This window comes from Pelophylax lessonae, assembly GCF_965119305.1.
Source record: "Pelophylax lessonae genome assembly, chromosome: 2".
Lineage (NCBI taxonomy): Eukaryota > Metazoa > Chordata > Amphibia > Anura > Ranidae > Pelophylax > Pelophylax lessonae.
The window spans coordinates 514,779,116-514,795,900 of NC_138769.1; the positions used below are offsets into that span (position 1 = coordinate 514,779,116).

General features: G+C 46.4%; 2 protein-coding genes across 2 annotated transcripts in view; one reads left to right on the top strand and one right to left on the bottom strand.

Annotated features, from left to right (window-relative positions):
- Positions 1-5,564, bottom strand: part of PIBF1 (progesterone immunomodulatory binding factor 1) — a 319,829-nt gene extending 314,265 nt beyond the window's left edge. Inside the window, exon 1 of the mRNA XM_082245629.1 lies at positions 5,496-5,564. The gene's annotated coding sequence lies outside the window, so the exon portion shown is untranslated. The remainder of the gene's footprint in view (positions 1-5,495) is intronic.
- Positions 5,565-7,122: 1,558 nt separating this feature from the next.
- The window catches only part of DIS3 (DIS3 homolog, exosome endoribonuclease and 3'-5' exoribonuclease), a 138,329-nt gene continuing 128,666 nt past the window's right edge, over positions 7,123-16,785 (top strand). The window contains exons 1-2 of the mRNA XM_082246330.1: positions 7,123-7,207; positions 14,297-14,537. Coding sequence (XP_082102456.1) covers positions 14,319-14,537 — 219 coding nt within the window. The 5' untranslated portion in view covers positions 7,123-7,207; positions 14,297-14,318. The remainder of the gene's footprint in view (positions 7,208-14,296; positions 14,538-16,785) is intronic.

Genomic DNA, 16,785 nt, shown 5'->3' on the forward strand with positions numbered 1-16,785 from the left:
ACAATTCATCAAGAGAGGAACCTCAGCATTTACATATATTACCACAAACACCTCAATCTCCAAGAAATATAAAAAGCCACCGTGTGATTTAACTTACCAATAGTCAGACAAAAAAATGAAATCAGAGTGGGCCTTTAAATTATAAAAATCAGAATCAAAATTTAGCCAACATACATGTCTGAAAAATGTGGAAACTAAAAAATTATTATGTGCAGAATCTTCGTAATGGGTAAGAGTGCCCTATGCAGTTCAACTATCAAGTGGCCAGAATTTACAGCAGGGGTCTTCAAACTGTGGCCCTCCAGTTGTTCAGGAACTACAATTGCCATTGTGCCTAGTCATGTCTGTGAATGTCAGAGTCTTACAATGCCTCATGGGATGTGTAGTTCCACAACAGCTGGAGGGCCGTAGTTTGAGGATCCCTGATTTACAGGTAGAAAATTTTGGCAGTGGAAATATTTGTTCCATTGAATATTTCTACCAATAAAATGTTCACTGATAGCTGTATGAGGCCAATGTTTCTTATTAATTACTGTATTTTCTGGCGTATAAGACTACTTTTGAACCTCAAAAAAATCCCCCAAAAATGGGGGGTCGTCTTATACGCCGAGTATAATATCTCCAAGGTAACCTAAGTATAAGTATTACCGGTAGATGTAATCTCTCAAGACGCTGGCTGTGTGGGAATCCTGTACCGGTATACCGTAGCTTCGGCTACATACAGTGTACCTCGCTGAGCCAATCAGGGAGAGCGATGTATTCTATTATTGAATGCAAAGCCTGCTCAGATTGGCGGCGTAACATAAGCCCGCCTCTCTGACTCTGCCAATCCGAGCAGGCTTTGCATTTTATAATAGAATACATCGCTCACTGTGATTGGCTCAGCACATTATACTGTATGTAGCCGAAACTATGGTACATATCGTATACCGGTACAGGATTCCCGCACAGCCAGCATCTTGAGATTACATCTACTGGTAATACTTAGGGTATCTTGGAGATATTATGAGAGATTACATGTATTACAGTACTAGGGTACCTTGGAGATCTATGAGAAATCTGATGTTTTTCAATGGTGTTGCCTTGCTTCGGAAGGGGGGTAGTCTTATACGGCGAGTATAGCCCAAAACCTATGTTTTAACTTGAAAATTAGGGGGGTCGTCTTATACGCCGGAAAATATGGTACTATTTTTACTTCATGTGCCTATATACAGTATAGGCAGGCTAAGCTGACTGGCAAAAATCATGGTCACATAGGACTGTAAACAATGCCAGGAGAACGTTTAACTGTTACCTCAAATACTTTACATCTTCTGTTAAAAAAGCCTCATGCTCTCTGTGCCCCAGCACACCTCGTAGTGATCATCTCTGACACTCATTTAAAGTTGAACTAAATCCAAAGATTTAATGGTTTCCCAAAACAGTCACATTCAAGGCATGCCAGGACTGCTAACTGTCACATTTGCTTGCAATCTCAAGCAACTGTCAAACCATCAAATGGCTGGTGTCATAACTGATCACATGTCCAGAACCATGGCAACTTCAGATCAACAGAGACTTAAGCTGGATACACACTATACAACTTTTGTTGTTCCATTTCCTTTAGATTTACCTTCAACTTTGTAGTTCAAGGGCCTGCCTGATTGCATACAAACTGAAATTGTTTAGGTTTGACCTCATATTATATGGTTTTGGTAAATAAAAAGTAACAAATCTAAAGAAAATTGTATAGTGTGTATCCAGCTTAGGACAGCAGCCTCCTGGCTGTAAAGAAGAGGAGGGTTAAGTGCCACTTAAAAGGTAAACTCAGTTAAGATATAAAAAATACTATTTACCACTTCAATACCGGACACTTTTACCCCCTTCCTGCCCAGGCCAAGTTTTCAGTGCTGTCACACTTTGACAATTGCACCGTCATGCGGCACTGTACCCATATGAAAATTTGTATAATTATTTTTTAGACAAATACAGCTTTCTTTTAGTGGTATTTAATCACCACTGGGTTTTTGTTAACTTCCCGACTCTCATATAGTAAAATGACGGCTGCAAAGTGGACGTCCAGCGATATAGGCCTCTATGTGCGTTCCCGGGGGGGGGGGGGGGACAGAGCGGCGATCGGTGGTGCGGTGTGACACACCGCATCTCCGATTTGGGTAATGAGCCTATGATGTAGGCTCTTTACCGTGTGATCAGCTATGTCCAATTACAGCTGGTCACATAGTAATTAGGAAGTGCCGTTGATCGGCTTCCCTCAGTTCGCGCCTGACAGGTGCAAGTAGAGGAGAGCCGATCAACGGCTATCCTGACAGGGGAGGGGTCTGTGCTGGTAATCAGAGCATTGATTAACAGTGCAGACCCTTTGAGGATGCCACTGGAGCCACCAGGGATTGCCCACCCATGGCCACCAGGGATGCCAATTAGTGCTTAGGGAGCCTGTTCGTGCCCTCTTCATCAGTGCTGCCCATCATTGCCATCTATAGGTGCCACCCACCAGTGCCCATCATTGCCATCTATCAGTGCCGCCCACCAGTGCCGCCTATCAGTGCCCATCAATGCTGCATATCAATGCTACCTATCAGTGCCCATTAGTGCTGCATATTAGTGTCTCATCATCAGTGCCACCCAATCAGTGCGGCCTCATCAGTGCAGGAAAAAAAAATGTATTTACAAAATTTTATAACAAACAAAAAAAAAATTTTTTTTCGGTCTTTTTTTATTTGTTTGGCAAAAAAGAAAAAACCTTGCGGTGATCAAATACCACCAAAAGAAAGCTCTATTTGTGGGGGGGGGGGGATGACATCAATTTGGTTTAGGTACAGTGTTGCATGACCGCGCAATTGTTATTCAAAATGCAACAGTGCTAGAAGCTGAAAAATGGCCTGGGCAGGAAGGGGGTGTAACCGCCCTGTATGGAAGTGGTTAAATAAACAAAAAGAGACTGAAAGTTTGTAATTGGACACAGCTGATCACACAGTAAAGAGGCAACGTCATTGGCTCTTTACCCTGATCAGTGATGTGCTGCTTCCATGGGACACAGCTCACCACCCACTGGCGAGCATGCATTGCAAAAATGGGATGACATCACAGGGTGTCCTCCCAGAAGTGTGGTCTCGCTTGGCCTATTGTCATACTTACCTGCTCTGTGTAATGGTTATGCACAGAGCAGCCCCAACTCTCCTCTTCTTGGGTTGCCCACCAGTTCTCTCCCCTTATTAAAAACCAAAATTAAGCAGCGCTTGCATTGGTGACAATATGAAATAAATAAATCAATAATATATAAATAAAATTACGAATGAAAAAAAGTCCTTAATCGTAATCCAATTAAAGTGCTCAGGTGTTGATAATTAAACAAAGTTCATTAGAGTGAACTACAATATGAATAAATATGAATAAAACAGTCCTTAATTGTGATCCAAAAAAAGTGCTCAGGTGCTGAGGTTTATACAAGGTGCTCCATAGTGATAGGTGACCCCTCTCGGTTCCCCACTCACCAAATCGCCAGAATTTTTATGCCTTGAAATTGTATTGCACATTAGCCCTCTTTGCCAGGATCTCAGAGATGTTTCTCCATATAGCCTTGGATAGGATAGATAAGATCCACGAATAATAATTCTTTATCCTAGTCTCATGGTACATCAGTGTGTTACTCTGCTATGGACAGCCAGCTTGTCCCCCCGGAGAACACCAACTGTAAGTGTTCTCCCCACATTTCTCCATAAAGAGGACCTGTCATGCACTGTCCCTATTACAGGGGATGTTTACATTCCTTGTAATAGGAATAAAAGTGAAAAAAATGAAAAGGGGAAGTGTTAAAATAAAATAAAAAAATTAAATTAAAAAATAAAAATTAAAGCACCCCCATCCCTGGGCACTCATACGCAGAAGCATACATAGGTCGTGTCCGTATATGTAAACAACATTCAAACCACACGTGAGGCATCACGGTGAACGTTAGAGCAATAGTTCTAGCACAAGACCTCCTCTGTACCTCTAAACTGGTAACATGTTAAAAAAAAATTAAAGTTTAGCCTATGGAGATTTTTTACGTACCAAAGTTTGGTGCCATTCCACGAGTGTGCGCAATTTTAAAGCATGACATGTTAGGTATCCATTTACTCAGAATAACATCATCTTTCACATGATAAAAAAATTAGGCTAACTTTACTGTTTTTTGTTTGTTTTTTTATTTCCTTAAAGTGCTTTTTTCCAAAAAAATTGTCTTTGAAAAAATTGCTGCACAAATACGGTGTGACATAAAATATTGCAATGACTGCCATTTTATTTCCTAGGGACTCTGCTTAAAAAAAAAAAAATAATAATAATAATAAATATATATATATATATATATATATATTACACACACACACAATGATTGGGGGTTCCAAGAAATTTTCTAGCAAAGAAATTATGATTTTTACATGTAGTTCAGGAATGCTGGAATTTGAGCGGTATGGAAGTATTTAACACCACTTTAAAGTGGAATTAAAGTCTTGGTTATGACAGACTGCAAGCAGGTAGGCTATCATCGGAGAGGAGACAAACGATGTCAGGGCCGATCGTGGGCGGGTGCGCCGGGTGCACCTCGCCCAGGCGCCGCTTGAGGGGGGGGGGGGGCGCACATAATCCTGAATGATCTCCCGCAAGTCGTGGGAGTCTCTCACACAGCGAGGCTGCAGTGAGAGAATAGAGCAGCTACATCTTTGTAGTTCCGGCCCACAGGCGGAGTGATATCAAATGCACTCCGCCTGTGAAAGGAGGAGCCGTACAGAGGAAGCAGCGGCTTTGCTCTCTACTACAGCCGCATGCTTTCTCTGTACGGCTCCTCCTCTCACAGGCGGTGTGCATTTGATATCACTCTGCCTGGGAGCCGGGACTATGGAGCAAATAAAGGCGCCATTCATACAGGGACAGCCGCAGCCCCCCAGGATATCACACAAGAGCCCAGCACCACAAAGTCAGCACCACAGAGCCCGGTACCACAGAAACCGGCACCACAGAGCCCGGCACCACCCTAATGTAGTCTCTCATGGGGGCTGGAGGGGATTTTTTCTATCAGAGACTCTCCAATAGACACAGAGAGGGCCTCTGTAAGATAACCGCCCCCCCCCCCCCCCTACAGGTCCCATTAGACTCCGTTGTAGTCTCTAATTGGGCCTGGTGGGGGGGTCTTTCTAACACAGGCTTTAAAATTCACCTCTGTTCCAGAGACCCACCTCCAGGTCCCATGATAAGACCCCGTTATAGTCTCTAATGGGGCCTGGTGGGGGCTCTTTCTAACAGACTCTCCAACAGAGGCCCTCTCTGTGTTCCTTGGAGAGACCCCCCTCCAGGTCCCATTAGAAAAATGGGAGTTAGTAAGATGCCCATGTGGGGGCGCCATAAATATTTCTGCACTCAGGCGTCTGTTACCCTAGGATCAGCCCTGTACAATGTCCCTTCTGCAATAATACACACCTACCTGCCTTGGCGCAGTGACCTCCAGCATGGAAACTCACCTGTTTATGTGCAGCTCAGCTTACAGCACCTGGCTGATCTCTGTGTGTTGGGGTGAGTGGCTCCTGCGATCTTGTGCTGGCCCCTGTGTGCCAGGATGAGTGGCTCCCATGATCCTGTGCTGGCCCTGTATCCCAGAGTGAGTGGCTCCCGCGATCCTACGCTAGCCCCTGTGTGCTGGGATGAGTGGCTCCCGCAATCCCTTGCTGGCCCCTGTGTGCTGGGATGAGTGGCTCCCGCAATCCCGTGCTGGCCCCTGTGTGCTGGGATGAGTGGCTCCCATGATCACGTGCCGGTCCCTGTGTGCTGGGGTGAGTGGCTCCTGGGATCCTGCGCTGTCCCCCGTGTCGTGGAGTGAGTGGCTCCAGCGATCCCAAGCTGATCCCTGTGTGGCTCCCGCAAGCCCACGCTGGCCCTTGTGTCCCGGAGTGAGCGACTCCCGCAATCCTACCCTGGCCCCTGTGTGCCGGGATAAGTGGCTCCTGCAATCCCGCGCTGACCCGTGTCCCTGAGTGAGTGGCTCCCGCAGTCCTACCCTGGCCCCTGTGTGCCGGGATAAGTGGCTCCTGCAATCCCGCGCTGACCCGTGTGTCTCGGAGTGAGCGACTCCCGCAATCCTACCCTGGCCCCTGTGTGCCGGGATAAGTGGCTCCTGCAATCCCGCGCTGACCCGTGTGTCCCGGAGTGAGCGACTCCCGCAATCCTACCCTGGCCCCTGTGTGCCGGGATAAGTGGCTCCTGCAATCCCGCGCTGACCCGTGTCCCGGAGTGAGTGGCTCCCGCAATCCTACCCTGGCCCCTGTGTGCTGGGATAAGTGGCTCCCGCAATCCCGCGCTGACCCGTGTCCCGGAGTGAGTGGCTCCCGCAATCCTACCCTGCTCCCGCGATCCCGTGCTGGCCAATGAAGGTGGCCAAAGCCTGGCGTTAGAAGATAGACAGGCACCGTTGGAGGAAAGGTAAGAATCCTTTTAGTTCCACTTTAACCATCAACTATTCCATCCAAAAAGAAAGATAGCGTCCTTAGATAAAGTTTTAAAACAGAAACTGGTTTAAGAGGGAACTTTGTTAAGACTTGGCACAATGGATACTAGTGGTCCTTGGTTATTCTCAGTGACTACCTGTGACATCCCTCCTCACTTTAAATGGTGACAATGACATTAGTAGTAAATGAAGAAAACTTCCTATAGCTATATGAAGTAAAGGAGGAAAGTGCAGTGAGTCGGTGACCACACAAGATTCCGTCCCCAGCTGTACATACCTGTCTCCTTCTATGCTCTTTGCCGCTGTTAAAACCGCCTACACTACAGCTAACAACACACAACCACGTCCACTGCGCATGCGTTGTTCTCAGCACAGCCTAGCTCTGCCTCTCACCTCCCCTTGCCCGCCCTGTTGCTCTTTACTCCTCCCCGCTTATATTTGACAATTTTACTTAGATAAACTGACTTTAGAGCTCTGACGAAAGGCTCTTCATTAGATGTTTATATCCTTACTTTCCACAAATTGCTTCACGCAAGGAATAAACTATCATTTTAATTGGCTGTTGTAAGTCGAGTCTTCCGGGTTTGCGGATCACACCTCGATTTGATACTAACCTTTCTTTGATTGGTAAATTTTACGGAGTTTCCGCTCCCTACACGTGGGTGCTGCGCATGTGCAGGCTGGCCTGTCGGGAGGAAAACGTGAAGGAACTGTTAGGAGGCTTCAGTGGAGGTGATTGTTATTATCTTGTAATGCTTTCTGGCTTATAAAATGGAATGATTATTTTACTTAGCGGTGCTTGCTGTGACTGCTATACATATATATGCAGATTATATATGTGTGTGTGACGGTCATCACCTTATGGTACTACTGTCCACATATTGTGTTATAGAAACCTGCAGTGTTTGGGCTCATTCACACAGGCGTAAGTCATTATTTCCCATGAAATCTAGGTCCTTGCTGGTAGAGCTAGCAGACGACCCTGCGTAAAGTATGCCTCTAAAATACTTGCGTTTGGTTGCATTTAGACATGTATGATTATTTTATAGCAATGAATGACTATTCATGTCTATGCATGTTGGTCAGGGGTGGTCAACTATCAAGATATGAAGGGCTTCACCCCCCCCTCCCCCCCCAACATCACCAAAGGACTGCACATATAATGCAGGGAATGTTCATTATCAGAGAGAGCAGACACACAACAGAATATAGTCAAAGACTATGGGAATGATCCAAGAGATGGTCAGAGAGTGCGGGCATGATATAAGAGATGGTCAGAGAGTGCTGGCATGATACAAGAGATGTTAAAAGAGTGTGCGGGCATGATACAAGAGATGGTCAGAGAGTGCAGGCATGATATAAGAGATGGTCAGAGAGTGTGCGGGCATGATATAAGAGATGGTCAGAGAGTGCTGGCATGATATAAGAGATGGTCAGAGAGTGCTGGCATGATACAAGAGATGTTAAAAGAGTGTGCGGGCATGATACAAGAGATGGTCAGAGAGTGCAGGCATGATATAAGAGATGGTCAGAGAGTGTGCGGGCATGATATAAGAGATGGTCAGAGAGTGTGCGGGCATGATACAAGAGATGGTCAGAGAGAGTGCAGGCATGATACAAGAGATGGTCAGAGAGTGCAGGCATGATACAAGAGATGGTCAGAGAGTGTGCAGGCATGATATAAGAGATGGTCAGAGAGTGCTGGCATGATATAAGAGATGGTCAGAGAGTGCTGGCATGATACAAGAGATGTTAAAAGAGTGTGCGGGCATGATACAAGAGATGGTCAGAGAGTGCAGGCATGATATAAGAGATGGTCAGAGAGTGTGCGGGCATGATATAAGAGATGGTCAGAGAGTGTGCGGGCATGATACAAGAGATGGTCAGAGAGAGTGCAGGCATGATACAAGAGATGGTCAGAGAGTGCAGGCATGATACAAGAGATGGTCAGAGAGTGTGCAGGCATGATATAAGAGATGGTCAGAGAGTGCTGGCATGATATAAGAGATGGTCAGAGAGTGCAGGCATGATACAAGAGATGGTCAGAGAGTGTGCGGGCATGATACAAGAGATGGTCAGAGAGTGCAGGCATGATACAAGAGATGGTCAGAGAGTGTGCGGGCATGATACAAGAGATGGTCAGAGAGAGTGCAGGCATGATACAAGAGATGGTCAGAGAGTGCAGGCATGATACAAGAGATGGTCAGAGAGTGCTGGCATGATATAAGAGATGGTCAGAGAGTGCAGGCATGATACAAGAGATGGTCAGAGAGTGCTGGCATGATATAAGAGATGGTCAGAGAGTGCAGGCATGATACAAGAGATGGTCAGAGAGTGCGGGCATGATACAAGAGATGGTCAGAGAGTGCGGGCATGATACAAGAGATGGTCAGAGAGTGTGCTGGCATGATATAAGAGATGGTCAGAGAGTGCAGGCATGATACAAGAGATGGTCAGAGAGTGCAGGCATGATACAAGAGATGGTCAGAGAGAGTGCTGGCATGATATAAGATGGTCAGAGAGTGTGCGGGCATGATACAAGAGATGGTCAGAGAGTGCAGGCATGATACAAGAGATGGTCAGAGAGAGTGCAGGCATGATACAAGAGATGGTCAGAGAGAGTGCAGGCATGATACAAGAGATGGTCAGAGAGTGTGCAGGCATGATACAAGAGATGGTCAGAGAGTGCAGGCATGATACAAGAGATGGTCAGAGAGAGTGCAGGCATGATACAAGAGATGGTCAGAGAGAGTGCAGGCATGATACAAGAGATGGTCAGAGAGTGTGCAGGCAGGGCAGCCATCAGAAATTTTGGGGCCCCTTACACAGCTTTAGGCCTTGGCCCCTCTGGGCCTGGCCACCAACATTTTGCGGGGCCCGCCCTCTGGCCATCTCACCGAGTCCTTCAGTGTACCCACTTCTGTTTTAACACTCTTACAACTTAATGAATGAAAATGAATCCAATCCATCAAAGAGACATCCTCATATATTCAGCAAAGAGACATCCCAACATATTCAGCAAAGAGACATCCTAATCCAACAAAGAGATGACCTCATATATTCAGCAAAGAAACATCCCAATCCAGTAAAGAGACAGCCTCATATTTTTAGTAAAGAGACAGCGCAATCCAGCAAAGAGACATCCCTTCAGCCGCATCCGCTTACTCTGCAGCTGCCATGCTTCAGCAATTGCTAGTTACTACAGCAGCAACAACTCGGTCTTATTGGTTGGGGCCTGGGTGGCTGGGCCCCTTGGAACCCCTGGGCCCCCTACATGTGTATGGGCTGTCCCCCCCTGATGGCTGCCCTGTGTGCAGGCATGATACAAGAGATGGTCAGAGAGAGTGCAGGCATGATACAAGAGATGGTCAGAGAGTGTGCAGGCATGATATAAGAGATGGTCAGAGAGTGTGCAGGCATGATACAAGAGATGGTCAGAGAGAGTGCAGGCATGATACAAGAGATGGTCAGAGAGTGTGCAGGCATGATACAAGAGATGGTCAGAGAGTGTGCAGGCATGATACAAGAGATGGTCAGAGAGTGCAGGCATGATACAAGAGATGGTCAGAGAGAGTGCGGGCATGATACAAGAGATGGTCAGAGAGTGCAGGCATGATACAAGAGATGGTCAGAGAGTGCAGGCATGATACAAGAGATGGTCAGAGAGAGTGCGGGCATGATACAAGAGATGGTCAGAGAGTGCAGGCATGATACAAGAGATGGTCAGAGAGTGCAGGCATGATACAAGAGATGGTCAGAGTGTGCGGGCATGATATAAGAGATGGTCAGAGAGTGCAGGCATGATATAAGAGATGGTCAGAGAGCGTGCAGGCATGATACAAGAGATGGTCAGAGAGTGTGCAGGCATGATACAAGAGATGGTCAGAGAGTGCAGGCATGATACAAGAGATGGTCAGAGAGTGCAGGCATGATATAAGAGATGGTCAGAGAGAGTGCGGGCATGATACAAGAGATGTTCAGAGAGTGCAGGCATGATACAAGAGATGGTCAGAGAGTGTGCGGGCATGATACAAGAGATGGTCAGAGAGTGTGCAGGCATGATACAAGAGATGTTCAGAGAGTGCAGGCATGATACAAGAGATGGTCAGAGAGTGTGCAGGCATGATACAAGAGATGTTCAGAGAGTGCAGGCATGATACAAGAGATGGTCAGAGAGTGTGCGGGCATGATACAAGAGATGGTCAGAGAGTGTGCAGGCATGATACAAGAGATGGTCAGAGAGTGCTGGCATGATACAAGAGATGTTCAGAGAGTGCAGGCATGATACAAGAGATGGTCAGAGAGTGTGCGGGCATGATACAAGAGATGGTCAGAGAGTGCGGGCATGATATAAGAGATGGTCAGAGAGAGTGCGGGCATGATACAAGAGATGTTCAGAGAGTGCAGGCATGATACAAGAGATGGTCAGAGAGTGTGCGGGCATGATACAAGAGATGGTCAGAGAGTGTGCAGGCATGATACAAGAGATGTTCAGAGAGTGCAGGCATGATACAAGAGATGGTCAGAGAGTGTGCAGGCATGATACAAGAGATGTTCAGAGAGTGCAGGCATGATACAAGAGATGGTCAGAGAGTGTGCGGGCATGATACAAGAGATGGTCAGAGAGTGTGCAGGCATGATACAAGAGATGGTCAGAGAGTGCTGGCATGATACAAGAGATGTTCAGAGAGTGCAGGCATGATACAAGAGATGGTCAGAGAGTGTGCGGGCATGATACAAGAGATGGTCAGAGAGTGCGGGCATGATATAAGAGATGGTCAGAGAGTGTGCGGGCATGATATAAGAGATGGTCAGAGAGAGTGCTGGCATGATATAAGAGATGGTCAGAGAGTGTGCGGGCATGATACAAGAGATGGTCAGAGAGTGCAGGCATGATACAAGAGATGGTCAGAGAGTGCAGGCATGATACAAGAGATGGTCAGAGAGAGTGCGGGCATGATACAAGAGATGGTCAGAGAGTGCAGGCATGATACAAGAGATGGTCAGAGAGTGTGCGGGCATGATACAAGAGATGGTCAGAGAGTGCGGGCATGATACAAGAGATGGTCAGAGAGTGTGCGGGCATGATATAAGAGATGGTCAGAGAGTGTGCGGACATGATACAAGAGATGGTCAGAGAGTGCTGGCATGATACAAGAGATGTTCAGAGAGTGCAGGCATGATATAAGAGATGGTCAGAGATTGTGCGGGCATGATACAAGAGATGGTCAGAGAGAGTGCTGGCATGATATAAGAGATGGTCAGAGAGTGTGCGGGCATGATACAAGAGATGGTCAGAGAGAGTGCGGGCATGATACAAGAGATGTTCAGAGAGTGCAGGCATGATACAAGAGATGGTCAGAAAGTGTGCGGGCATGATACAAGAGATGGTCAGAGAGTGTGCAGGCATGATACAAGAGATGGTCAGAGAGTGCTGGCATGATACAAGAGATGTTCAGAGAGTGTGCAGGCATGATACAAGAGATGTTCAGAGAGTGCAGGCATGATACAAGAGATGGTCAGAGAGTGTGCGTGCATGATACAAGAGATGGTCAGAGAGTGTGCAGGCATGATACAAGAGATGGTCAGAGAGTGCTGGCATGATACAAGAGATGTTCAGAGAGTGCAGGCATGATACAAGAGATGTTCAGAGAGTGCAGGCATGATACAAGAGATGGTCAGAGAGTGCGGGCATGATACAAGAGATGGTCAGAGAGTGTGCGGGCATGATACAAGAGATGGTCAGAGAGTGTGCGGGCATGATATAAGAGATGGTCAGAGAGTGTGCGGGCATGATACAAGAGATGGTCAGAGAGAGTGCTGGCATGATATAAGAGATGGTCAGAGAGTGTGCGGGCATGATACAAGAGATGGTCAGAGAGTGCAGGCATGATACAAGAGATGGTCAGAGAGTGCAGGCATGATACAAGAGATGGTCAGAGAGAGTGCGGGCATGATACAAGAGATGGTCAGAGAGAGTGCTGGCATGATATAAGAGATGGTCAGAGAGTGTGCGGGCATGATACAAGAGATGGTCAGAGAGTGCAGGCATGATACAAGAGATGGTCAGAGAGTGCAGGCATGATATAAGAGATGGTCAGAGAGAGTGCGGGCATGATACAAGAGATGGTCAGAGAGTGCTGGCATGATATAAGAGATGGTCAGAGAGTGTGCGGGCATGATGCAAGAGATGGTCAGAGAGTGCGGGCATGATGCAAGAGATGGTCAGAGAGTGCGGGCATGATACAAGAGATGGTCAGAGAGTGCGGGCATGATACAAGAGATGGTCAGAGAGTGTGCGGGCATGATACAAGAGATGGTCAGAGAGTGTGCGGGCATGATACAAGAGATGGTCAGAGAGTGCAGGCATGAAACAATAGATGGTCAGAGAGTGTGCGGGCATGATACAATAGATGGTCAGAGAGTGTGCGGGCATGATACAATAGATGGTCAGAGAGTGCGGGCATGATACAATAGATGGTCAGCGAGTGCGGGCATGATACAATAGATGGTCAGCGAGTGCAGGCATGATACAATAGATGGTCAGAGAGTGCAGGCATGATACAATAGATGGTCAGAGAGTGCAGGCATGATACAATAGATGATCAAAGAGTGCAGGCATGATACAATAGATGGTCAGAGAGTGTGCGGGCATGGTACAATAGATGGTCAGAGAGTGTGCGGGCATGATACAAGAGATGGTCAGAGAGTGTGCAGGCATGATACAAGAGATGGTCAGAGAGTGCGGGCATGATACAAGAGATGGTCAGAGAGTGCGGGCATGATACAAGAGATGGTCAGAGAGTGCGGGCAGGATACAAGAGATGGTCAGAGAGTGCGGGCAGGATACAAGAGATGGTCAGAGAGTGCGGGCATGATCCAAGAGACACCTCCTGCAGGGCACCCCAGGCGCCAGGTTGGTAATTCTAGTCGCAAATGCGACCTGACGCCCGGGGTTTGCCGAACCCTGGTCTAGCCTACATTTTATAATTGCATGCAAATACCTTTTTTTTTTTTTTTTTTTTCTATGCACTGTAACCATAATGCTCTTGCTCCTTTGTGTAATGTTATGTGCTGACAAGAGAGATGAATTTAATAAAGCAAAGGCGTCACCCACTGGGGTTGCTACTCTAGTCATTGTAGGAGGGAGAGGGGGTTCCCTTCTAACTGCCACACCAGAAGGAAAAAGAGATTTGAGCATAGCTGTCAAGTGACTGCTTATAAACCACTAATAAAGATATTTACGTTGCTATTTCTTGTAATTATTATACAGGGCCATGGGGAGAAAGGCGAAGGTAACATTTAAATGTTTGTTGGTTTATTACTTAGTCTTTCCTTAAAGTGATTGTAAAGGAAATTAAAAAAAAAAAATTCTGAAATTGCACAGTGTGGCCCCAAACCTGCTCTTCTTGGGTCCCCCGCCGGTTCTTCTGGCTCCTTCTATCTGTCCAGTGCCTCTATGGGAAGCCGCATGCTCTCAAGCCCCACTGCTGCATCCATTGACAAAGTCAGCAGGACTCAGCCCCATCCCCTGCTCCCTTGTCACTGACTTTTATTGAGAGCAATGGGAGCCAATGGATTCCCATGTCCTATTAAAGCCAGCGAGCCACAGAAGTGAGCGGAGAGAAGAGCTGCAGACATGCATGGCGCTGTATCGAATGAGGGCTTGGTAAGTATAAGGCGGGGGGAGGGCCAAATTTGAAAGGCTTTAGCGCTACTTTAAATACATCCTTGTGGCTGAGAGAACAAAAATGTTACATATATACCTTTCTTTTTATGTTAAACTGTGATTTATGTTCTTTCTATTATTATCTTTTGCAGCTAAAGAAGGAATAAAAAGAAAATGTTGAAATCAAAGACCTTTGTTAAGAAGACACGCTCGGGCAGTATTTTAAAAATTGTCAGAGAACATTACTTGAGGGATGATATTACCTGTGGTTTCCAGGGCTGTGAAGAATGCAAACAGGAGAACCCAGTCCTGCGTCAAGATACCCATATGCAAAGTTCTCTTTGTCAATTTCCCCATTACATTTTGCCTGACACTAATGTGTTGCTTCACCAGGTATGACATTTGTTTAAATAAAGCAATCAGTGTTAAAGTGTTTGTTAGCCCAGCATTTTATATTCCTAACATGTGCCTGCTGTACCATGTACTTTTATAGAAAAGTATCCTGTTCTCTTTATATTGCTCCCTTTGTGAAATCCCTAGTGTTCCTGGCAGTCCCTCTGCTTTCCTATTAGGAACTGATCACACTAAGCAAGAGAGCACATCGTGGTCAGTTTTCTAGGAATGCAGGGAACTCAGCCTGCTCTTCTCAAATGATCAGACTTGTCCTGACACGCCCCCCTGCACAGCCATTCGCTGGAGAGTTCAGTGTGCTGTTTCTTCTCCTCCCTTAGCTCTTATGCAGCTGAGAACAGAAATTATGTGATTTCTTTATAAAACAGGAAAAAATGATATGTTTTTTTAAATCTATACTAGAGCTGCACAATTGTTAAAAAATTGTGATCTCGATTCAACCCCCCTCACAATCTTAATCCGGCATTTCTACGATTCAGTGCAGAGCCGTTCTCTGCTCACAGCTGACAGCTGTCAATAAAAATCAAAAAAAGGCAGCCATTTCTCAGTGCTGAGGTAAAATTAAATATTGTATCATTTGGTTCTTTTAGATCAAAGGAATGAATTTCGGTCTGTAAATGAGGGCAATTTACCCACTTCAAGACTAAGCCTTTTTCTGGCATTTGTTGCTTATAAGTTAAAATCAGTATTTTTTGCTAGGAAATTTACTTAGAACCCCTAAACATTATATACAGTATCTCACAAAAGTGGGTACACCCCTCACATTTTTGTAAATATTTTATTGTATCTTTTCATGTGACAACACCTGAAGAAATTGCACTTTTCTACAATGTAAAGTAGTAAGTGTATATTTCGTATAACAGTGTAAATTAGCTGTCCCCTCAAAATAACTCTGCACACAGCCATTAATGTCTAAATCGCTGGCAACAAAAGTGAGTACACTCCTAAGTGAAAATGTCCAAATTGGGCCCAATTAGCCATTTTCCGTCCCCGATGTCATGTGACTCACTGTTACAGGATCTCAGGTGTAAATGGGGAGCAGGTGAGTTAGATTTGGTGTTATTGCTCTCACTCTCTCATACTGGTCACTGGAAGTTCAACATGGCACCTCATGGCAAATAACTCTGAGGATCTGAAAAAAAGAGATGTTGCTCTACATAAAGATGGCCCTTGGCTATAAGAAGATTGACAAGACCCTGAAACTGAGCTGCAGCACGGTGGCCAAGACCATACAGTGGTTTAACAGGACAGGTTCCACTCAGAACAGGCCTCACCATAGTCAACCAAAGAAGTTGAGTGCTCAGCCCCCTATCCAGAGGTTGTCTTTGGGAAATAGACATTTGAGTGCTGCCAGCATTTCTGCAGAGGTTGAAGGGGTGGGGGGTTCTGTGTCATACTGAAGCAAAGCATGATCCCCTCCCTTCGGAGACTTGGCCGCAGGGCAGTATTCAACCATGATAATGACCCCAAATACACCTGCAAGATGACCACTGCCTTGCTAAAAAAAGCTGAGGGTAAATGTGATGGACTGGCCAAGCGTGTCTCCAGACCTAAACCCTATTGAGCATCTGTGGGGCATCCTCAAACGGAAGGTGGAGGAGCGCTAGGTCTCTAACATACATCAGCCCTGTGATGTCGTCGTGGAGGAGTGGAAGAGGACTCCATTGGCAACCCGTGAAGCTCTGGTAAACTTCATGCCCATTAGGATTAAGGCAGTGCTGGAAAATAATGCCACACAAAATATACTTTGGGCCCAATTTGGACATTTTCACTTTAGGGGTGTACTCCCTTTTGTTGCCAGACGTTTAGAAAATAATGGCTGTCTGAGTTTTTTTGAGGGGACAGCAAATTTACACTTCGCTGCCCCTGGGTGGTCGGCTCCGCTGGGGCTTAAGTCCTGGTGGCTGGGCACCCTCAAAAATGTAGGTCTGCGGCCTACTAGGCAATGCGCCTGAGTCGGGCGCTGCCCTTGGGGGCGGCCCCAATGCGTGTAGCTGAAGCCCCCCACTCTTCCTTTGGGCCCCACAAAAATTTAGACTGTGACTTGTGGCCTGCTGGGCCAAATGGTCAGCTTGGCACCTCCCTTGGACCGGGTGGCGCTGTGGGGGGCGCTTCATTTTTAATGACATTCTTGCCACCATTATTATGTGGGGCACCTGCCTTGTTTTAGCGAGGGTACCTTGACTGCACGTCAGCGTCATGGCGGGCAGCCCCCTTTTTAGAGGGGTAT